The sequence below is a fragment of the Helianthus annuus genome, chromosome 7 (genome assembly GCF_002127325.2).
Source record: "Helianthus annuus cultivar XRQ/B chromosome 7, HanXRQr2.0-SUNRISE, whole genome shotgun sequence".
NCBI lineage: Eukaryota > Viridiplantae > Streptophyta > Magnoliopsida > Asterales > Asteraceae > Helianthus > Helianthus annuus.
The window spans coordinates 29,187,384-29,212,578 of NC_035439.2; the positions used below are offsets into that span (position 1 = coordinate 29,187,384).

At 33.1% G+C, this 25,195-nt stretch overlaps 1 protein-coding gene across 1 annotated transcript; it reads right to left on the reverse strand.

Annotated features, from left to right (window-relative positions):
- Positions 1-15,501: 15,501 nt before the first annotated feature.
- Positions 15,502-25,010, reverse strand: LOC110866705. The gene is made up of 20 exons (XM_022115846.2): positions 24,855-25,010; positions 24,492-24,759; positions 24,281-24,380; positions 24,048-24,175; positions 23,868-23,952; positions 23,690-23,756; positions 23,440-23,648; positions 23,205-23,325; positions 22,929-23,120; positions 22,757-22,825; positions 22,545-22,683; positions 21,589-21,678; positions 21,363-21,455; positions 21,063-21,266; positions 20,807-20,947; positions 20,151-20,399; positions 19,632-20,070; positions 18,575-19,515; positions 17,253-18,470; positions 15,502-17,165 (listed from the first exon to the last, which is right to left on the reverse strand). The coding sequence occupies exons 1-20, from the start codon at positions 25,008-25,010 to the stop codon at positions 15,502-15,504; spliced, it is 6,573 nt and encodes a 2,190-aa protein (XP_021971538.2).
- Positions 25,011-25,195: the final 185 nt, after the last annotated feature.

Here is a 25,195-nt window from a genome sequence, read left to right on the forward strand (position 1 = left end):
TTTATCGACGAAAGTGCAGAACTCCAGTTTGTTGGGCAGAAATTGGAGAGAAGCAATTATCTGGACCAGAAATAGTGCAAGGAATGACATATAAGATAATTCAAGTCAAGGAAAGACTAAAGCAGCACGAGATCATCAAAAGAGTTATGCAGATAACAGATGAAAACCTTTAGAATTTCAAGTAGGAGATAAAGTACTATTAAAGGTTTCTCCATGGAAAGGAGTAGTCAGATTCGTTAAAAGAGGAAAGCTAAGCCCCAGGTATGTTGGACCTTTTGAGATTATTAGAAGAATAGGACCTGTAGCCTATCAGCTACAACTGCCAGAGGAAATGGCAGGAATACATGATGTGTTTCATGTATGTAATCTCAAAAAGTGTTTAGCAAACGAATCGTTAGTGATACCTCTTAAGGACATAGAGGTAAATGAGAAACTTAAGTTTATCAAGAAACCCATTCAGATTGAAGATAGAAAGATCAAGAATCTCAAACACAAGAGACTAGTTCTGGCTAAAGTGAAATGGGATTCCAAGAGAGGACCAGAATACACTTGGGAACTTGAATCAGAGATGCAAAGGAAATACCCACACCTGTTCCAGTAGATCTCGAGAACGAGATCCAAAACAAGGTGGGGAGGGTATAACAACCCTCCTAAAATATTTTTGGACATCCCTAAACGTTCCTAAATATACCCCATACGAGAGAAACGAACCCGGGATAGCCCTACACTTAGAAAAATCAAGAAAAACAAATTTCAGGTGTCGCTCACGGGCCGCGAAGGAGACACCCTTGGTATGTCGCGGGGCACGACGGCCCTTGCTTGCTCGACACTGCATAGTGCCATGTGGCACCTGACTCACCAAGGCTAGGCTGGTGACTCGGCAAGCCTATACGCGACACGTAGGCTATCGCGGCCCGTGACAGCCTAGACCTACTTGGTCGCGGGGCACGACGGACTGGTCACCAGCTTATAAATGGAGGGCTTCGGCTCATTTGATCACTCGTTCATTTCCCGAATTCTCTCTCAATCTCTTATAAGTAGAAATTATACTCTTGCATAATACCCACTATAAAGCGAAGCTCTGCCTCGTTGTAAGTACTATAACCCTGCTATTACCCTACATGATCGATCTAGGATTCCGTAATGCATGTCGGCTCTGCCCGACTCAGTCATTGGAATTCTGTCTCGTGTCGCACGCGATTGATCTTGGATTCGGTAATGCATGTCGGCTCTGCCTGATCAGTCATTGGAATTTTGTCTTGAGTTGTACGGTTAATGTGATTTGGATTATTTTACTAACACGTGTGCATTGTTTAATTTTAATAGATAATAACCAGGAGAATCACTAGGAAACCATAGTAGTATCACCTAAGTCAACAATGTAAGTACATTCACTTTTTCTCAATATTTGAGAGTACATTTTTGTGAGTCAAAATGTTTTACCAAAACCTCAAATGTTTTCAAATACCATTACACTGATTAAGTCTTTGTAATTCTACAATTGCTGCCAGTATTATGGGGTTTGTATATAGTACTTGATAACCTTCGCAATTGGGCACGGGTATCCAATGTGTGATATGACCATAGTCACAGATCCGTCGAGTGACACGTACTGACCGAGTAATTATGTAGATATAAACATTGTAATCACCCTTAATACTGTAATGTGTAAACAACTGATGCTTTACCAAAATGGAATGTACTTGCCAGTATTTCTTACTAATAAAATGTTTTAAAAACGCGTTTCAGGTAACACAATGTGAAAGCTAAATAGAAGCCAGCTGGAGAGCACTAAAGGCTTGGAAAAGTGGCTATAAAAGTTACCAAAATAAAGAAGAAATTTAATTTGTTTTCAAAATTAGGGTTTATCCCTATAAATGTATTGTCAAATTGTCACAACCCCCGATCCCTAGTTCCCGGGAACGGGCGGCCGTGAGCCAGTTTCGGTGGTATCACATTTATTTATCCAATTTGGTAGCGGAAATTTTCATCAGGACCGTAGTTAGGAAATATTTAATCAGAGTAAACCACCATGTTTTATAACATTAAACATATGGGTAAAACCCAAGTTTTCAATACACACATTTCATAGGAATAAATCCTAGTTATTTAATAAAAACATCCGTTTTATTTTTAGGTAACTTTATTGCCACTTTTCTTCTGCAATTTTCTTCCTTGTGTCCTGGCGCCTTACAGTAATTGCAATAAGTAGAGCATCTTCCAGAATGCTTCTTCTTGCAGTTCCTGCAGTATGGTGCAGAGGTAGAACCTATATTTCTACGGTTGGAATTCCCAGAACGGAATTCTTGGGTAAGCCTTTGGGTTAGGTTTCTCCTCTGGTCTTCTTCTCTAGTACGGATTAACTCATCTGTCAAGGTATTGGCTAGTTCTACAGCTTCTTCTATAGTTTGGGGTCTAGCTGCCTTGACTACATGTCTAATCTCTCCAATTAATCCCCAGATATAACGGGAGATTAATACCGGTTCAGGTGATGCAAGGGTAGGTACTATCCTAGCATATTCAAAGAATGTGGTAGTGTAACCCTTACTGTCTACCCCGGTCATTCTAAGATTCAGAAACTTATTTGCTATCTGTTCCTTTTCATTGGGAGGGCAGAATTTCCTTTCTACCATATTTTTAAATTCCTCCCATTCCATGTTATAAATCCTATCACTTCCTCTTGACTGGAGGATAGTGTTCCACCATTCTAAGGCTGCGTTTTTAAACAGATTTGAAGCAAACATTATCTTATCTTCTTCAGCACATTTGCTTATTTTTAGAACAGCCTCAGTTTTCTCTATCCAGCGTAAGGCTGCAATGGGTCCTTCATTGCCCGAGAATTCTATTGGTTTACAGGACCAGAATTCCTTGTAAGAACAACCATATGGCATGGTTCTTCTTCTTTTGGGAATGGGCGCTTGAAGTACGGGTCCATTGTTCACGCTGTGTTCCGGTTCACTTAGTCGCTTACTGCTATTCTTACTTTTATTATTCGCTTCTTGAACTGTTTGAATAATAAATGGCATTGCATCTATAATTCCTTGTGCCACTATATGTTGAACAGCACTATTATCCATTTGGTTTCCGTTGTTGTTTGGATTCTCATTAACCACGTTATTGTTACTCTGGTTATCGTTATTCAAATTATCTTGATTTCCCTCGTCGGCCATCTGAATTTTAAACAATTACCAAATATTAATATCACAATTAATATTTGAATATAGCCAATCACATGACACGCACTTTTAACCAAAAGCGTCTAGCATTGCGACTTTTACTCTATATATATAGTATGCATCATTACACACTAGTATTGAAATTTAAATTACAATACTGACTGAAATGTAAAGCTACAATACTAATAGTAGGCATCCGTAGTGTTGTTTTTTTTTCTAACACATACACACATATATTATTTTATTATTATTATTATTATTATTATTACTATTACTACCGTTCCTGCTATCACCTTCACTGATATGGATTCATCCAAAAATCCATATTACGCTCATCGTATTTCCATACGAGGCGTTCTCCCACCTGTCGCATTCTATCACTGCTTTCTAAAATTTCCTCCCCAAAAGTCCTAAGTTCTTGGACATTTTCTGCACTCATTGGGGGTGCAGGTTCTAGGACAGGGTTTGGAAACTGGGGTACGGGTTCCTGATACGGAGGCATAGGGGCCTGGTACGGGTATGGATTCTCTAAAATTTCCCTAACATATGCATCACTAATGTTGTAGGGATCTTGAGGATCTAACCCTGGGTAAGCTCCTAAGTTGGGTATTGGCACATTTTCCTGTATTGGGTTTTGTTGCACGTAGTCCCTAACATCGTCCCACCAGGGGTCGTAGTTGTTTGGGTCTAGGGGATCTGGTGCAGGTACCCTAGGTATCTCTTCCGGGTTGTAATCAGGCATTTCTATCTGGTTTTCTATTTCCATGGGTTGGTCAGGATTTTGCGGTTGGGGTGCTAGCATTTGTTCCAGGTTTGGATCAGCAGCAGTGGTTGCTAAAATATGGATATTAGCGATACCCCTATTGAGCATATCCTGATTATAAGCATCAGTCTCTCTTTTTGCTGCGGCTAACACTCGCTGTTCCTGCAACTTTTTCATTCTTTTCCTACGCTCATGCGCTCCCCTACTGAACCATCCCCTCTTTTTCTGAGGAAATGGCTCTTCAGACTGAGCCTTAAACACAAAGATTCCTTCTTCTGTGTCAGCAGAATACCCCAAGAGGGCAGGCTGAGAAGAGGAGGTGCCTTCGCTCCTAGGCGAACCAGACAGTTGACGATAGGCGTCAGAAGGTCCTTGGTCGCTCATACTGTAAACTAACAAATAGTCAGATAACACATAGCAAGAAATACAATTATACACGTATTTCCATAATTTATTTCCTAACACTTTGAATTTTGATGTCAGCAGAACACTTCTGTGGCTGAATCAGTGGCATAGCTCTGATACCACCTTCTGTCACAACCCCCGATCCCTAGTTCCCGGGAACGGGCGGCCGTGAGCCAGTTTCGGTGGTATCACATTTATTTATCCAATTTGGCAGCGGAAATTTTCATCAGGACCGTAGTTAGAAAATATTTAATCAGAGTAAACCACCATGTTTTATAACATTAAACATATGGGTAAACCCCAAGTTTTCAATACACACATTTCATAGGAATAAATCCTATTTATTTAATAAAAACATCCGTTTTATTTTTAGGTAACTTTATTGCCTCTTTTCCAAGCCTCCAGTGCTGTCCAGCTGGCTTCTATTTGGCTTTCACATTTTGTTACCTGAAACGCGTTTTAAAAACATTTTGTCAGTGGGAAATACTGGTGAGTGAATCCCAGTTTAATCAGGTTTAAATAAAATTCACAGTGAACAGTATTGAGGGCGATCCCGCAATTACATTTGTTTCCAAGTTATATCAATTATCACCCGTTGGTACTGTCGACACCCGACTTGTGGAAATGTTACTCCTTAACCAGGTTGTAACCAATTTTGTATACAAAACCCCAACATACCCATGATAATTGTATTCTTACAAATACTCAATAACTGTCATTCGCATGAAAAGGTATTTAAGGTTTTGTAAAAACAGTTAACAAAAAGAGGATTACTCACATTGCTGTTTTAGGTTATTCTTTAGGGTTTCCTGGTGAATATCTATAATTTACACAAATGCACATGTGTTAGTATAATAACCCATTTTAACATTAGTAATACCCTCCCTGAGACGGCATTCCAACGACTACGTCGGGCAGAACCACGACAGCCGTTACGGAACCCTAGATCAATCGGGCAGCGTATCTAATACGTCTCCAGGGGTTATAATACTTACATCGTAGCAGAACCTCGCTATTTTAGGGGGTATAATGCCCGGGTATAATAACGCCACTACAGAAATTGTGATTTAAGAAGTGAATTGTGAACGAATTGTCGACTGAAGCCGATGGCCTCTATTTATAGGGTCTGATCTTGACCTTCTCGCGGCCCGCGTAAGATAAGGCAAGGCTTTACGCGGCCCGCATCAACATCCCGTCAACGCATAGCTTGGCTGGGTCAGCGTGTAGGTCCGCCACGATGATGACACGTGTCATCACCGGGCTGCGCCACCATTTGAGACACTCGCGGCCCGCATCAACTAACAATAACCTTTACGCGGCCCGCCTAAACTAAAGAAATCAAAGGAATCCGTTTACACCTTCATACGGCCCGCGTAAAAGGTTGGGGTGGGTCTATGCGGCCCGCCTCAACTTGAATAAACTTATTTTATTTTTATTTTATCTATTTTGGGCTCGGTTTTCACATACGGGGTGCATATAAAGACATATTGATACATTTAAAGATATATTAGGGTGTCAGAAATATTATGAGGGTGTCGGTTTTACCGAGGGTTGTTATACAAATGAACTTGGGTTTTATCCCAACAAATTATTATTACAAAAGTTTAGTGTTTTACTCTGATAAACATATTTCCTAACTACGGTCCTGATGTATTCCGCTGCCAAATTAATAAACACCGATACCACTGATACTGTCCTCGCGACACCCGCTCCCGGGGTAGGGGTCGGGTGCTGCGACAAATTGACTCTAACATGAATCCACAGCTATGAACTTAGCTTGTGAGCTCAGAGAGTCTCTGATTCGGCCAAGTTTAAAATCGGAAAGTTTGTTTTGTAAAAGATTGGAAGATTACTTCACTTAATCAGCTTGGACCTCACTATGGAGAGTTCTACTCAGATTTCCAAGGCAAGTCTGCTAACCAAGTGAAATGTTTGTGAAGAATCATGTAAAAACTTAGAAAATAGAAGAAATGTAGAAGGATTTAGGTGTTAGTGAGTTGTAAGGTCACTTAGAAAGTTGCTGGAACAAGCTCAAAGAATTGCCCGAGTTCAGGTTTTAGAGAGAGAATTCGGAGTTGTGAAGGTTGGAAATGAAGGAAGTGGGTTGGTATTTATAGACTGAGGGTGGAGTTTGGGACGACATGGTTTCGGACAAGTGGGGATTTTGGGACGAGAGGATCCTCTCGTGCGAGAGGAACCTGTCCCTTTTGTTCGAGAATCAAGTTTGCGTAAATTGTCGATTTTAAGCGTTTAAAATGTGTAAGTGAAATGTATAAGTATAGTGTATAAAATAATGAATGAATTTGTATGTATAATAAGTATGCGATTGCGTAAAAATGTATTTAAACGATCGATTGAACGAGTAACAAGTATGTATAAAATATGAATTTCGTTACGCTCAAGGTTTCAAATGGCGGAATTTGGAGTGGATTATGAATATGATATGAAAGCAAGTTTCCAAAGATAGAAATACAAGTAATCTTTCTAATTGTGGAAAGTTACAAAAAGCGAGGCGTTACAATGAATCCCTTAGAACACGTAATGACCTATGACTTTGAAAATCGACTAAATATCCAATATTTAATCCGACCAACCTCTCGCTAGGGTTGGTTAAATCCTATAGTAACTAGTCAGCTCAGAGCGAGACCCCCACTCTCCAGTTCCTAGAAACCGAACTATGAAGAACAATCAGAATACGTAATGAAGTGCCACAACTATTAGGATATGTAACACCATTGGTATTAACGACCCTCTAATTGTGAAGCTAACCCTAACTTGATACACAGAATACCTAGGAACAACTAAACACAAATAAATAGACAAACCCCGAGTTATTAGCGGTTCAACCTATCAGACAACGCCTAGAATAGACCTAGCAATCCCAAATCATATTTCTAATCTTCAGGATTGGATGCACGCCTTAACCTAGCTGATCTAATTGACTTGGTTACCTTGGATTATTTCTAAAACCAAACTCTAGATCGAGAACTCGGAATAAACGACCTATAAGTAACTAAAACGTGCCTGGGTGAATTTCTTCTTACCAAACACATCAAAATCAATAACCAAACAATAATCACAGCCAAGAACAAGCACACATAATCATATCCAGCAACAAATAAAAGTTATTCTAAATCAGAACACGCCGTAGTCGAAAAACGTCAAATAAAAGTCAAAACAAAAATTCCAAGTTCATCACGACCTAGGCGGAACGATATAACTAGCCAACGATCATGTTTGGTTTAACAAAACAATCAAAATGAGTAGTTAACACCATTAAAGAACAAGTTTAAATGAAAAAGAACGAAAAATAAAGACTAAAAACGTGTTGAATCTTTAATTCTTCGAATTTGGCTTCGTTCTTGAATCAAATCTCTTTCTCCTCTGGAGAATCACTTCTGTACATCCCCCCTTTCGTTCAGCCGCCTCTATTATGTATTTTATATATGGACCCCTCTTTCGCTCAAGCGATGTTGTAATATATATCAAACTAGGTTATCACCCGTGAATACTCACGGGTTGTTAATCTATCTTTAAAAACAAATAAAGTATATATATATATGTTGAGTAACTATAATTTGTGTGATGAATAAGGTGTATAAATAAATTCGATGTGTATACTTCTGATATAAATGATTCATGTTAGTTAAGAGAAAGGGACTGTATTAATCAAATTATAATGGCAATATGAATTGACAATACTAAAAAAACAAAAGCATTGTACCACAAACATAAATAAACGGGGATCGAAAAGTAAATGTAAGATATTAGTGTTTTCGTTTTTTAAATAAACAATGAAAGTCTATTACTGTAGCACTTATGATTGCTGGAGTTTCGTAACCAATAACTTGGAATTCGTTTTAGACCAGTTGAAAAAACAATCGTCACCTAAGGAAATATGTTCAGCTTCAAGTATATCAGGCCATCCAACAACACCGTACCTATGGTTGATAAAATATGCAAAGAATTGTAAGTAATACAAATAAAAATAGGGTAAAAGATGCATTATATATTTGATAATAAATTGATTGACAAACCTTATTTGACCATCAATATTGAGTGTATGAAGATTCTTAACCCAAGTATTTCCTTTATTAACTTTGATCTTTACTTCAGACAACTCATTTAAACCACTTAAGTCAGTAATCAATTTCGGAAGAATCTACATTTTGTAAAAACATTTAAAATATGAAAATATTATTAAATGAAAAACACTAAAAATTAATAAAAAACAAAATGAAAAAAATCATTGTATCATACCAATTCATTAGTTACTTTGATGACAAAAAAAAGGATAGTTATGATCGTCACTAACTTGTCGATAACCTTCCACATTGCTAATATGTTCATATTCTGGCTCAATCAAAGGAGTGTTGTTTAACAAAACTTGACGACCGTGTTTATTGAATATGGTAATATTAAAATGTTTCACGTCGTTTATTTTAAAACACAAAATATCACCAGGATTTAACCTAAGATCTTCAATAAATTTAAACCAACCATCAGTAAAACAGTAATTTAGACCTATTTTTCTAATACGGACTTCCCATTTATGATTGTCCGATACGTTAAGTATAACCTTGTCATCCGGTAAAGGATAATCATAATGTTTAGAAAGAAAAGTATCTGGTAGAACCTGTAAAATTGAATTATTACAAATTGATGAGTATTATGTTTTCTATAAGTCGAGAAAAAAAAGTATAATAACATATAATAAATTTACGTACCATTGGACTTTTTAAAGGATTTTGAATAATTTTACAAAACGGTTTCCCCCACTCTTGATTTGGATCATGACAGAAGAGCTTGAACTTAAAAGTATGATTACCAAGATAGTTAAAAATAATAAAGAAATATCCATGGCCAAAGTAGTTTAAAACCTCAGACCATCCATCGGTAAAGTAGAATACATCTTCTATTAATTTGATAACAACACTCCATGAATGCGTTTCATCAAATTTAAGAGTAACTGTTGAGGATTGTAACTTATTCATCCATATAAATCGACTCATACTTATAGGTATTGCCTGAAAACCAAAAGAAGTAACGGAAATTTTATTTCAAATAAAAGATAAAACAATACGAATGATTAGTTTAAAAACAAAAAATAATGAAAGTTATGCACCTGTTGAATTGAAAGCGGATCAAATATAGTTATGATAAAATACGGACCATGCCGATACATTTTAACGCAAATACGAAAATTCAGAGAGATCACTAACAATCAAATAGCACAAGAGCACATACAATGAAAGAAAAATACAATGAGTATCTATTTATAAGAGAAAATTTCAACATTATAATTAAAAATACAATAGATTCAGAAGTTGTTGAAACTATTTATGTAAATTATTATTCAGCTTAGTCTTCCCAAAAAAATTAGACGAAATTAATTTAAATGGGTAATAAAAATCTAAATTATTTTAATAATGTTGGTATTAATAAAAAAATTAACAGATTTATAAAATCTGGTTACTAAATAGTAAATATCTATTTATGTATAATATTTTATTAAAAAATGACTGAGGAAAACCTTAAAGTAATATAATATAACCAACCGATATATAGAAAATTAAAAATCAATGTTTAAATATTAAAAGTAAAAGACGTAATGAAATTATCATATATCAACTGACAACTGCTTGTATAGACTTACCATCTTCAATCAAAAGTCACACGGATCAAGAAACTTGCAAACGGCGGTGGAAGAAGAAAAATTGGTAAAGTTACTTTCCGACCTATTTTCCGATCATCTTTCCGGTAATCTTCGCTTTGATTTACAAAGTAATTATCCAATCAGTTGAACACCAAATTTCAGTTTCAGTTATTTGACGGACTTTTTTCCGGCGATTATTTTAAAATTACACGTGAAATCAGTTCTTAGGTTTTGTCTGAAAATAAATGTTCTGTAGGTTATGTGTATACAAATAATATTAGATTGCATTGCATGTCTTTCAAAGTTTAGAATTTCGGTTAATTAGATTATTTGGCTGATATTATGTAGATCTTTATTTTAAAATGAAAAAATCCTTCATGAGCATTCTTATTTTGATGTTTGAATAGGTTATAACAAAAAAATTAGGCTTAAAATTGTTTTTTCTTGAATTATAATGTCTTTGTATGCGGCTACTCAATTTTTATAACTGATATATGATATAGGTTTTTATAAAATTGATTGTTGTTAATGTTATGTGTATCTAATAAAGATTAGATTGTATTGTATGTATTTCAAATTATACAATTTTGGTTAATAAAGTTATGTAGTTAATATATTTTGTGTAACTTTTTTTGAAGAAAAATCTGTTTCTTTGAGATAATATTGTTATTTGGATGATTGAATACTTTATCATGATCACTAAAAATAAGAGTTATCTTCTTATAAATTGAAGAACAAAATATATGTTTTTTTTAGTTGTAATCCAATACATTGATACGATAACAGTTAATTTGTTATTTTCATATGTATATTGTATATTGTATTATTCAAGTTCAATAGTAAATGTTTGTAACAGTTATTCTTATGATACAGGTATATAAAAATGAGTTTATCATGTGTAGCTGTGTTAGATGATGATTCGTCGTTAAAAGTGGTATGCAACAAATGTTATAAATAAGTATATATAAATTTTGTTACATATGATTTTTTGACATAAATTTATACACAGGTCCTGCCAACTGATTTTGTTAAAACTGTGTATGGTGATTATTGGCAACGAAGAAAATTAGTGATACATCATGAAAGTCAAAAAACTTGGCCAGTTTCTTTAAGAAGTGTGAGCGGGGAATCGGTTATCACTGACGGATGGAGTGAAGTGGTAAGGGATCTTCAGTTGAGAAAGCAAACGTTATTGCGCTTTAGGATAATCGAAGACAACAATATGCAAATGGATTGTTTCGTCGATAACATTTGTGGTCAGTCCTTCATAACAGTAAACCGTTACGGCGTTTTAAAGATAATAGTAAGTTTAGTAATATTTATGAATCACTTTTTTTATAGTTGAAAAAATAATGGTATACATATATAGTTAACAATAAAATACTACTTAACTTTTCAGGTGATTCCAGAACCGTATGTCACAAAAAATTACTCTTATACGCCAGTCAACGATTCTTACAACATAACAGCAGCAGGTCAGATTTGGAAAGTTGAGACGCACAAAATCAATGATATCTATGTTTTTACAAAAGGTTGTCCAAAGTTATTTGATGATCTTCTTATACAAGATGATGATATACTACTTTTGATGAAGATGGACATGAACACATTTGAGTTAACAATTTATCGTCGAGGAGTTGAGGTTCTTTTGTCAAACAAAGAAGAAAGTGAAGATGATTCATTGCTGGAAATACCTAAAGACACATACTACAAAAACGTCCAGTTTGTAAGTATTTTGAACTAAAATATAACGGGTTACTAATAAATATGAATTATTTATGTATCTTATTATATAACAGACATTTTGTGATGATGATGACTGCATGGATGAAACGCTTTCTGAGGTAATAAGTTTACGTTTATGTAGAATAAAATATATTACAATCAGATTTTGTAATACTGTTATTTATGATTATGATACACAGAATGATGAAGGTAGTAACAAAGAGGATGTGAATACAAAAAACATTGCTGGAAAAGAAAAGTGGAAGGAAGAAAGTTCTACTTCAATGAGAGAAGAGATAAAGCAATCAACAAAAGATGATGTAATTATGTCAAACATAATAATAGATGATCAGTTTCATTAATATATGTAGACATATTTACTTAATACTCATTCCTTATTGTTATTTATAATTAGTGTTTCTCTTAACAGGTTAAGAAGAAAGGAAAACAGGTTGAGGAATATGGTAATGCGGACGACATTAATGAGCTGATATGTGGGACAGAACTTGAAATGCCAAAAGTCTCAACAGTTGGACAGAGAACTCGAAACCGGTTGGTAAGTATATGATATGATAACAACATTGATTTTTCAGTATTTATTATAAATTATGATGTTAGTCGGAATATAATGTATTTGTTGTAAAATAAGGTAAACGAAAAAAGAAAGAGAAATGATAAGACTTTGAAGAAACCGGATGATGAACGAAAAGTTGTTAGAAGGCTGAACATTGTTGAGGGAACTGGTAAATGTGATTTCACAACAAAAGGAGGAAACCGCATGGTATGTTATCTTTAACTTAGTCAATAGCAAACGGAAATAATGTAACATGCATTAACAAAATTTAATTTTGACTTATGTTATTTATGCAGAGAATGCCTGTAGATGTTGTAAGATTTGCCGGGTTCAAAAATAAGGTGCATGAGTTACAAGTAATAAACTTGAATGGACAAACAATCACTATGAATCTTAGGCGACAGAAGAATGGAGATGATGTAAGGTTTGCAATCGAAGGTTGGCCGAAGTTCATGAAGGATAATGGACTTCGTTTGGGTGACAAATTGCATTTCACATTCCAAAGTGCAGGAAATGTGATGGTCTTAACACATGTGGAAAGTGTTAATACAGACTAACAAATACTCTAATGATGAAGGTGTTAATGTCGGACAAATCATGACTCTTTTATGCTACTTATTTTATGTTAACTTTGTTTTGAACACGTAAACAGTGGTTATGATGTTTTATTTTGTTACTTGGTATTTTAAGTTTAAATAGAACTACTGTTATATCATCAGGCTTTCTATCTTATTTTAGTATGTAAGTAACGTTGGTATTTTCTTAAAACGTTTGGTCATTATGATTGTTTAAGTAGATACATTTACATAATAAGTTGCTGATGTTTTTATGTGATACTCTATTTGGAAATGTATGTAAAGATAATCTCTTTGTCAAATGGTTGTGCATCTCTATCTATATATATATATGTTGAAAAATATATTGCAATCGTTTGTAAAATTGCTGGATATAAAATTGTATTACAATTACAAACCAAAGATTAAAAGAATGTGTTAAGTACATAAACAGATATTATACACTTTTAATATACATAAGCGAAAATAGTAAAATTTAAATAATTATAAATTAGCAGTGGGTGTCTAAAAAAATTGTAAAATTTGTATACTTTATATAATTAAAAATTAGATAGTTTGAATATATTTTCGTATTGTTAACTACATAAACAGATATTATAATTTTATATATATAGAAATTTTCTATTATTTTCAACTTATATATTAGTAAAATAGTATATCACCAAATATATGTGATTTATTAAGTTAATTTAGTTTATATTAAATAATCATAAATGGAAAATTTATAATAGATGCTAAGATCCAATGCAAAAGTAATCGTAAATTCATTTTAAAAAAGAAAAATGTGAAATGCAAAATAACCGAATTTAATAATACATAAAGTTATCTCATTTATAATATCTATAACAAATTCATCATTACACTTACCTACAAAACTACTGCATCATATCCTTCATTGATCTTCACATTGCTCAAGAATAACCCAAAAGAAGTTTCAAGAAATTAGTAAAGGTAAATTTCCGATTTCATCTCCGTCATCTATTAATCCGACTGTTATGTTGTTAATCTCTACACGAAGTTGCCTTATTTCTTCCAAATAACACATATGATGTTTTTTTTAGCGATTAATGAGTAAGTAGATAAGTAATCGGAATGTCAGTATTTGTTAAGAAAAATCAATATTAGTTTGTGATGTCGATTTAAAATGGATTATATGTATTGGATTTGATCGGAAGTTTAGTTTTTTGGTTATATAATGATATATGGTATAAATTTTCTGTTTGAAATATTTTAAAAAAATGGATTTTATTGGTTTATAGTTTGATTTGGATGATTAAATGTATTTGGTTGTTGCATAACTAAATTAGGATTTAGATTATTTTCTCTTCATCGGCTTATGACATTAGATTTTATTAAATTTATGTATTTTTATTTTTTATCATGAATTACAATAGGTGTATTTCTGCATATTCAAAAATGAGTCATTGTTTATTTGTAATTTTGGATAATAAAAGATGTAACAACAAAGACGTTTAAGATAATTTTGATTTTCAATGTATTATTTTACAAATTTGTGTAATTTAGATTGATTAAAAATGATTACTACAGTATATAATATAAATGAAACAACTGAAAGTAAAGTAAGTGTAATACAATATACATGAATCATCAAAACACATTTACGTACTTAACGTATGCATGTCACTGATTAAAAGTACTAAATGTATGCTGCATTATTTGTTATAGTCTGATATTCTATTTTAAACGGATTAAAGTTTTATATCTCTCATAGAATGGCTGGAGTTGAAAACGATGTTATCGTCCTATCGGATTCTGAAGATTCTTCGGACGACTCGGAGGATTTTGATGATGATGATATTGGTCCGCTGACATTTATTGTGCCATACACGAAACGATTTGTAAGTTCCAACAACACAACTATGTTAATTAGCATGAAATATGTTTACATATTTTGGTTAACTTTTCTATTTTTTTAAAGACCATCATAATGGAAATTATTATTATGTCTTGTAACTTATAGCGGATACCAGTGGAAGTAGCAAGGATAACAGGAATTGACGAAACCTTGAAAGTTAGAATAGCAAACAGGCAAAATGTGGAGACCAAACATGATGTTAGGGCAGAAACAAATAAAAACAGTATAAAGTATGTAGTGAAAGGCTGGGCGAAATGGCTAAAAGATAACAACATACAAGAAGGTGATCATTGCAAGTTCCAGTACTTTGAAGATATTTGTGTTTTCTTCTTTGCCGGGGTTATCCGCTAAAGGTGATGTTTGAAATTATGAAACAGGGTAGAAACATAATATATAGTAATTTTGGGAAAGGTTTAAAAAGTTATGTAAGTTATGTAGTGTTATAAGTGGTTTTCTAGTAGGTTAATATGTTTAATAGTTAAGATAATCATGTACGTTGGACTTTTATTATGTACGAATGTCTATAAATATCTACATGTTGTAGTTTTCGTTTATATGTTATATTTAATACATAGTAATAACATCTTCTATTGATATAACAATGAAATACCATACAAAAAATTAAAACAAATTACATAGTCTTTAAATAAGTAACATAAGGACATGGAATTGAAAACACCCAACATACAATAAAACCATACAAAAAAACAGAACATCTTGCCCAATTACACGTCATAATACAAATTTTAAACTACAATTTCCCAAATATTTCTTTGTAAACAACGTTTGCAGTTTTATTTGTTGGCCTCCCATCTTTGTCGAATATTAAAACCTTAACGCCATCCTTAGTCTTTACCCTGGACAACGCAACATAAAGCTGACCATGTGAGAACACGGGGTCTCTGAGGTATATACCAACTCTAGATAGAGATTGTCCTTGACTTTTGTTAATAGTCATCGCAAAACATACGGTTATTGGAAATTGCCTTCTTTGAAATTTGAAGGGTATTTTCTTGTCAGATGGTATCATGCTGATTCTTGGGATGTAAGTTCTTGATCCAACATTACTTCCTGATAATATCTCTGCTTCAATAACACGTTTACCAAGACGTGTGATTTGAAGACGCGTACCATTGCACAAACCGTTTTGCTGATCAATATTCCTCAAAAGCATAACCGGAACGCCCAATTTTAATACCAATCTATGATTTGGTAACCCTGATACTTTAACACTATTTAACACATCTGGATTATACAAATCTTGATGTAACGGATCGTTGATTTCCTCAGTCGGACATAAACTATCAGAGCTAAGATACTCTACTTCTTCACCGGGAAACAAATCAAGCAAACGGTCATTTATCTCATGAACAACTTCATTCTTAGGAGCGAGTATAGCTCTCTCAGAAAAGTAGTCACGGTCTTTATAACGATGAAGAACTGAAGGATATACAAAGTCAATCAAACCTTGAATTGGATCATTGTCATCAGTTATTAAGAGATGAGCAGGTATTTCAATATTTCCATCACCGTCGATAGAATCACCAACATTACCTTCGCCGATGTCAAGAAGCCATTTACCAAATTCGTTTATCTCCATAACGTTTGAGCTACTTGATCCAACCGACAAACGCATGTTGATTGTCAATTTCAACACCTTGCAACTGGACCAGATGTGGGATGAACATAATGAGGCGTTTACGATATCTTGCCTGCTTCCATTTTGTACAACTGGTAGGATTTGTCTAAAGTCACCACCAAATACAATAGTTTTCCCACCAAATGGAAGTTCTGAATTTTGTGAATCAAAAACACTCAAAACATCCTTCATTGTACGATCAAGAGCCTCGAAAGCATGTTTATGTATCATCGGTGCCTCGTCCCAAATAATCAACTTTGCTTCATATAAAAGATTCGCGATTTCAGTATTAGGCTTTATATGGCATACCGAATCTTCATTGAGATTAATTGGAATATGAAATCGCGAGTGAGCAGTACGACCGCGTGATAACAACAAAGATGCAATACCACTTGAAGCAACATTAATAACAATCTGTCCATTGCATCTAATAGAAGCACCTAAAGTTTTCCACAGAAAAGTCTTGCCCGTACCACCATAACCGTACACAAAAAACACACCACCCTTACCAATCCGAATAGCATCCATAATTTCATTATACACGGCTCTTTGATCGGCGTTTAGACAGCTGTGAAGATTATTGAACTCAGCCGTAACTTCATCCATGTCAAAAGAAAGCTCCTCGTTTATCAAACGGTTGCTCTCGGACATCAGATAGTCATCATCAGGATAAGGCATTGGTGAAAACCTGTGCAAGCTGGATCCATTACGAAGAAGGAATTTTTCGATTTTCGACAACGTAATATTCTTTAAACGTTCCTCAGAAACAACGAAATCTACAATGATAAGAAAAATTATTAAATATAACGAAAATACTTTAAAATTTAACATCACAAAATATAACAAAAGGATAAAAAAGATACCGCTCATGCCAGAATCTTTCCGCATATTGTATAAAATGTCCTCGGACAATAGCTCCCACGTTTTCTCCCAAACAACTTCAGGTCTAGATAGCGTATTAGACAATAGAAGTGTTGCAAACAAAGAACGAAGATAATGACCGTTTCCTGTGAAACTGGATTCTTTAATACACTCGATATATTCATTGTCATCATCTAACAGGCCACGTGCATAACACGCATCCCGAAATGTAGGATAAACAACACCATCATATGTTCTTATTTCTTCAAATGATCGTGGGCCTTTAACCTTAGTAAGAAGAATTCTTAGGTAATAAGCCTCACCAAGAGATGGAGACGCAGAATAAATTCTTCCAATAACAACATAATTTTGGCGTTGCTGCCAGCAACGATCTTTTAACTTCCACACATATTTTGTGGGAAAGTCAACATAAGTAAGTTGTCTTGCTTCAGGCTTAGAATTGTTCATCTTCATCCATTCCAAGAAAATAGAGGAATTTACTTGAGGTTTGTTTAGGACATCCTCAATATCATCGTCACAACTAAATACAACATTTTGTTGTCCTGGAAGATGAAATGGTAACCTCATAACAGATGGATACCGATAATGAACATCATTGCCAAATATTCTCCAGCTGGCTTCACATGCGGAAACATATCTAGCTTCGTAGTACTCTTTAATTTCATCTTTTGGAATTTCCTCATCGGGGCCTCTGTCTGAATCAAAAACAGCAACAGTGGCTCGATCAGGTCCTTTATTAATGTATTTAAACAAATACTTTATTGAGCCAGCCTGATTGCACCATTCCACGTTAATGTGTGCCTGATATCTTTTGAGTAGGTTTTTGTTGTACGGAACTACACTCCTATTGTCTAAAGGAACGCCCTTCTTGACAACTGTGTGACCAGAATCTCTTCTCCTATAAACTGGAAAACCATCAGAATCAATGGAAGTGGAATCCAAAAACCTCTTCGGAAAATTCTTTGAACAACGGTTGCCAACCATGCATGGACATTTCATGTTCGCATATCCACAAGGACCATGAATCATAAAGTCACTCACAAGAGAATACAATTCAGGATCCTCATTCTTATCAGGAATTTCAGCTGATATAAAGGGATCGATGTGTTCAACCGTAGGAAGTTTATGATCAGCTTTCATAAATAAGCAAATATGCGCATGTGGCAAACCACGTTTTTGAAACTCAACGGTATAAACAACTACAAAACAAAAAACATTTTAAAGATAAGTATAAAAGTTAAATATAATGTATGGAAAGACCAAATAATTGTATAAATTGAAAGTAGCTAATGTATTGACATACCTGCATTAATATCGCCAAAAATTTTTTTTTGCTTCATATCTTTTATCAATTCATCAAGTTTCATCTTAAACAATCGACAAAGTATGTCAGGTCTGTCTTCAGGCTTAATTGAAGAGTCACCAAGAAATCTTACAATCTCAGGCCATTTCGGATTACATGTGATTGTGATAAAGAAATCAGGATACCCATACTTCCGACATAACGCCATAGCATCTAAGTAATTTTGCATCATGTATCGAGAACCACCCGTAAAAGATGAAGGTAATATAACAGGTTGTCCCGTATGACTCAAATCACTCTGACCAACGTCTTGAACATTTTTAAGACTGTTAAGCGAATCAGATCGCAGTTTGATTTGCTGAAAACGTATGTAGTTTAGCCTCTCACTCTCAATCATTGTGTAGGCATCGACTAAAAACTGCTGAAACAACCTTCTTGCATTAAGAATTAGAGAAAACTTGTTATGCCTATCCTGAATTCTAAAAGCAAAGAACTCCCTCATAGTACAAGTTGGTCTTGTCTTCTTTGTATTAGGACCAAATTCTCTATGAGGAATGTTAATCCTATATCCATCGTCTCCATACGGAAAAAGAATTGGATACTGTAGAGCAAGATAAGAAGGATGTAACTCGCTAATACGCTTAAGATCTCCAGAACGCATTTCAACAATAATATCACGGCTTTCAATCTGGAGATCAGGTTCATCAACTATCAAAGCAGCAACTTCAGAACACGTAGGTAAATTGTAAGTCCTACCGTCTCTATCCCTCTGTGAGATTATACGAAGTTTAAGAGTAACGTTAGGATTGTCATGGAGATGGTCTCGTACCATCCTGTAAGTTTTAACCAACATATTCGTAGAATCTAACATGTTCGTAATATACTTTATAAACTTCACATCAAGTTCCTTTGCCCTTATCGAAGCTTTGCTTGAAGAATCACTGTAAGAAAATAAACAGTATTAAATAATAGTTTCAAACGATGAAATGGAAAACATATAAGTATAATTTGTAAGTTAACATTAAGATAATGATAAGTAAAAAAAGGAAACAAATACCTAAATAACAACTCCCTATTAGAAAGCTCATTCTCAGTATCATAGATATAAAGCTGTGAAAATTTTGGCTGTGCTCCATGCTTAGGAAGAAGACTACCCATACTATGTGCATTCTGACAACTGATTCTATAAACAAATGGAGCATTACCTTTGTTTATTTTAGTATCAACTTTTCCTCCCATCGAAGTAAAGGAAAACATAGAATTGTAACGTCTTATGTTCTTTAAGAAATATTTGCTTTCCTGATCTAAACCGCGAAAAAGCATCTGATAAGATGGATCAGAATCTTTATATTCAGGCAAATCAACTTTACCATATCCACAACATAAGCTATATGTTTGCTTTTGAAGTGTAATGCGACCCTTTCCACCTTCGGTTGGCCATAAGTTTGCAAAGCATAAACCACACGTAAGAGTTTGGTCACCATGGTCAACGTAATCTGAAGATTTAACATAAAATAAATAATACAGTACGAAAAAAAATAATATGAAACAACAATGAATAACATTAATCAGTTACCTTTAGAAACGCCTTTTGTGGCGTCTAACACAACCTCGTTAACGTGATTTTCATCATCAGAGTCAAGAGCAGCCATTGGTATGGGTTGTATTTCAATTGGTTTATGAATAAGTCTACGCTTTCCAGAAGACATCTTTTTTATCGAGCTTAATTCAGATGACAAAAATGTTGTGTTACGTTTATTGGATATTCTAGGATGAAGAGAAAAGCAATCATTCAATGGTAACGTTGATGAGCTTGCAATATTGTCTGAAAAAACAAAATAATTTTTTCGTAAAGTTTTTGAATTAAATAATTAAAAATGTATGTAATAATATAAATATGAAATTTACCAGAGGATATACGATTCAAAGAAGACATAGCATTAGAAAACTGCGGTTCAATTTGAACTTGAGAACGTATGTTTGTAACACACGAAGTTGGTGTTATGTTTTCTTTGTTTGACCTCGTAATTCGTCGTGTTGAGGTAGAAGAGTCATGAATAACATTTGTCTTTCTATTATGATTTGAAAAAGCTCCAGATGAATATGCTACATTAGGGAATTAATTACAAATAAGTATTTTGCATATAATTTGTTCAAACATTATATGTAGTAAAAACAATTAAAAATATGAAACTTCAGCAAGTAATGATTATTTGATTTTGTATTACAAACCTGGCATTGTGTTTGATAGGTTTGCAAGTGGTGTACGGATGGGTGTTGAAAACTGATCGTGTAGTACATTTCCTTTCTTCTTCAAAGTTGATTGTGTAATAACGGGTGATCTTACATTAAAGGACGAATTTAAATGATTACCTAATAAAATATAAACAGTAATTATAAAAAATGTAATATAATCGAAGTGAAGTTGAGGAACAAAATTAGTAATGATTAATATACATAACATTACGAAACATAAATGTAAACTTACTTGTCCCAAAAGCAGTTGAAGATTCGGTAGGAAAGGTGGTGTTTGAAATATTGGGAGTAAAATTCTCTTTGTTATTTAACCGGATTGGTGTTGATGATGACGATGTTGAAGTACCACCTCTAGAAATTAATTTTTTTGTAACATTTGATCTCTTACGATCAAGGTATAATTTTCTTAACTTGCGCCTGTGTTTAGCCTCTAAAGCTAAAAGTAATAAAAAAAATTAAGAATTTAAATATATGACATATGTAAAATCAAACATTAACAATAATAAGAAAATATAAGTTATATAAATATTACCTCTGACAACATATTCCGGAAAAGCAGCTGCATTTGATCTCTTATTATCAATATATAGCTTTCTTAACGAACGCCTACATTTAGCTTGCTCAGCTATAATGAGAAAAACAATACACCAAAATAAAAAAAATAAACGAAATGAATAATTTAGAACATAGAAACTTTTGAAAAAAATAAATTGAAGAATATTATAACTTTTGACCATAAACAGGAACAAAAAACTTACATTTATTTTCAAGGTCAATATGTGGACGTTCTGAATAATACGACTTAAGTTGTTCAAACCTATTATGCATTTTTAAAACAATAGAAAGAACTACACAAAAAAACAAAAATACCTTTAGAATGAAAACCAAACGCAAGAATTAAAAGATTTATAACAAACTACATACAAAAATTACTGGAAATGTAAATAATAATGAAAAAAGTTATTCAAAAGCATAAGGAAGCTAAGAATGCAAACTCAGAAAACCATGATGATGTTTCAAAAGTATGAAAAGTATATGAATTTATAGACCTAAGCTAAAAGTTATTTATGGAATTCAAATTATACATTACCAAAATGAATTTTAACAAAATTAATGATCATAAATATAAAAGAAATCTATATTTATAAGTTTCGATATTTTAAGAAACTGTGTCATTTTATAAAAATAGATTTGCTAAAGTTAGAAACTTTAAAAAGAAGATGTTTATAAACGTAACTGAATAATATAAATTGACATGATTAGCATATTTCTTAAAATTATTTTTGGAGTTGTAAGTGAATTGTTAATACTAAAATTATTAGTAAATAGTAAATCGATATATATCTATAGATCTATAGATAGATGAGAACTAATACCGTAAAAGTTTTACATTTTACCAATATTTACATTATGGCATATTATTAGATTACAAATGTAAAATCAGTAATCAAAGTAGTATCATAAAATAATCATACAGCATACCATCATACAATAAACAATAAAACCAAACATAACTCTCAACCAAAAATATTGTAGGATAACTTAAAAGGTAACAATATATAGGAAAAAGTTAAATTGTCTTGAAACATGAACAAATGTTACGAATAAACCAACATTCAAATATTGAAATACCAAAAAAATAGTTCTTATTATTCAAATCAACCTCTCCTATATCTCCTTTAAGCTTCCTTCTCAACACACATGCGAGGCTTACTTGCTGAGGACGCCAATCCAACTTCATTCAAATAAACATCATCAAGGTTACGCTTCATGTCAGAGGATGATTGTTTCAAGTCAACCGCATAATCCTTTGAAATAGGTGTGGTGTTATCCCCAGTGTAAGAATCGGCATCCTTACAAAAAATAAACAAATTATAATTAAGGCAAGTATTAAAGTTATATATAACTTAATTTTTTAATATATACCTTCAAACCTTCAGCACCAGAAGTTTGCAACTCAGACTGACTCATACCAAAAGTTTCATAAGCATCAATCTGTAAAAACATGAAAAGCAAACAACAAATACTTCAACTTAGATTAAAAGGTTATCGAAAGTGGTAATATATATATATATATATATTACAAAAAATCACTTACTTGATCTATTTTAAATTTTTTGTTGAGCTTATCCAAGATGTCATCATCAGTTGTAACAACTGATATTCCATAATTCTCGACACCATTTGCAATATTAAAGTCAGTTACTTTAATCACAAAAGCACACTTTTGATTAAGCAACTCTTCAAATTCAACGGGATATTCTCTTGGGAAATCATTAGTTTGCAATAACTATATTAAAAAAATATAATGTGTCATTACAATAAATATAAAAACATGTGATTTTAATAAATGTAAAGTATAACTAAACATAACCTCGTCCTGAATTTGAATAAGCTCCTTTGCAGTTTTCCGAACAAACTTCATCGCCTCATGGTCAAATAATGTAAGCGTCACAGTTCCAGTTGAATCTTGAACGCGAACCGGTATTTTGAACCTTATAAACGATTTTTAAATAATGAACAAATACATGATAATAGATCATATAGCCGAACTACGTCGTTGTTGTGGAACGAAAAATAACATAAAGTATTACTAACAAACGGTATACCTGGACATCGGGAAAACCTCTTTTCCATTACAATCCTTGTTAGAACATTGATACAACTGCGTATCTCTAACATCACTTGTTCCATCATCTTTATCATAGGTTTCAAACTTTTTCTCAACTTTTGACTTGCAATAGTTACAACCATCATAATACCACATCTTATCAGAAACGATTGCCACAATAGTTCCAACAACAACAACTTTCTTTGGCTGTTTATTATTACAAAGGTAGTCAAAAATTCATCTTCGACAGAACACGTCATATATGACCCAGCATGGCTACTTGACTCACTTGAAGCAGAAAGTTTAGCAAGAAACCTATAATATATTTTGAATAAATAAAAATGTTCAATAAAAAAATATTAATACATAAAACATACGAAAAAATTGATAAAATTTTTAAAATATTGTTAAAATAAGAAAACTTACTTTTGCTTGAACAATAGCATGTCATCAAAGTTGTCGTTAATGAAAACTCTTGAACCATCAAAGTTATTGGATAATCCCCATTTGCCTATTGTTAGATAAAGATAATATAAGAAATACAAAAAAAAGGTAACAATTCTATTTAAATGAATTGTTAATAAATATGCAATATGAATTAAATACCTTTGTATGATTTAACTGCACCGAAATGGACAACAACGACAACATGTGCTTCACGCTTTTCGCTAATCATGTAAGAATACATGTCCTTAGCGTGATCGTCCCAAAGAGTTAAATCAATCTGAACATCTCTACAATATAATATAAGAAGATACTAAGTTTAAAAACATTTTGAATATTTAAATGCATAAAATGGAAAATAAACAAATAAAAGTCATAGTTGTTTCGTATATTACTCAAGATCTTGAAGCTTAAGATTAAGACGTTTCCCTTTGCTACCATCCTTCTTGTTAGTATCCTCAATGTTATAACAAACACCAACATAGCCAATGAAATCTACAAAAAAATCAAATAATGAGATAACATCATATACAAAAAAAAATCTATATATAAACTAAACAAATATTATCGTATATAAAGATTGGAAATATAAAAAAAACAACATACCTACTGTCGTACCCTCTTTTATTTTCATTGAAAGAACATCATTAAACTCAACAAAATTGAAAACGTATTGCGGACCGTCCCATACATTGCACTTTTCGACAAAGGTATGATAATAAAAAGTTAGCTTCTGGTTGTTAGGAACAATCTTGAAAGATGCTGTGTTAGCAGCAAGAGATGGCCATTTAATGATAAGGCATTCATCAACATTAAGATGCCTCTCAAATTTTGAAAATAGCTTGTGCATGCAAGAAGCTTGAATTTTGCTACCCTATGTATACATAAAGAATAACATGAAAAGGATATGTTAAAAGTCTAACAACATCAAATAAAAATAAACAACAAACAAAAATTTCATTAGCTTACCTTTTCATCCATCAGTATCATATCTATCCGATATGTCTCCCTTTCATTATCCCTCATTTTCTTCCTCCACAAACTAACAATTTTAACCTTGATAGTGTAGTTTGTGGTAAGAACATCAATATCGTTTAGCAATGTGATCCGATCAACGTTTTCCATGATATGTAATAACCAATCGACTGTTGGACAAGTACTACTTGTTTGCTTACCGTTCGTTAACAAAATGATCAATTTATATAAAATTCATAAAGTCCTAATTTTAAGAAATATATTTTCATTATTTCTACTAAAAATAATAGTCTTTCTATCAGGGCATAAGTAAGGAAACGATATAATTTATAATT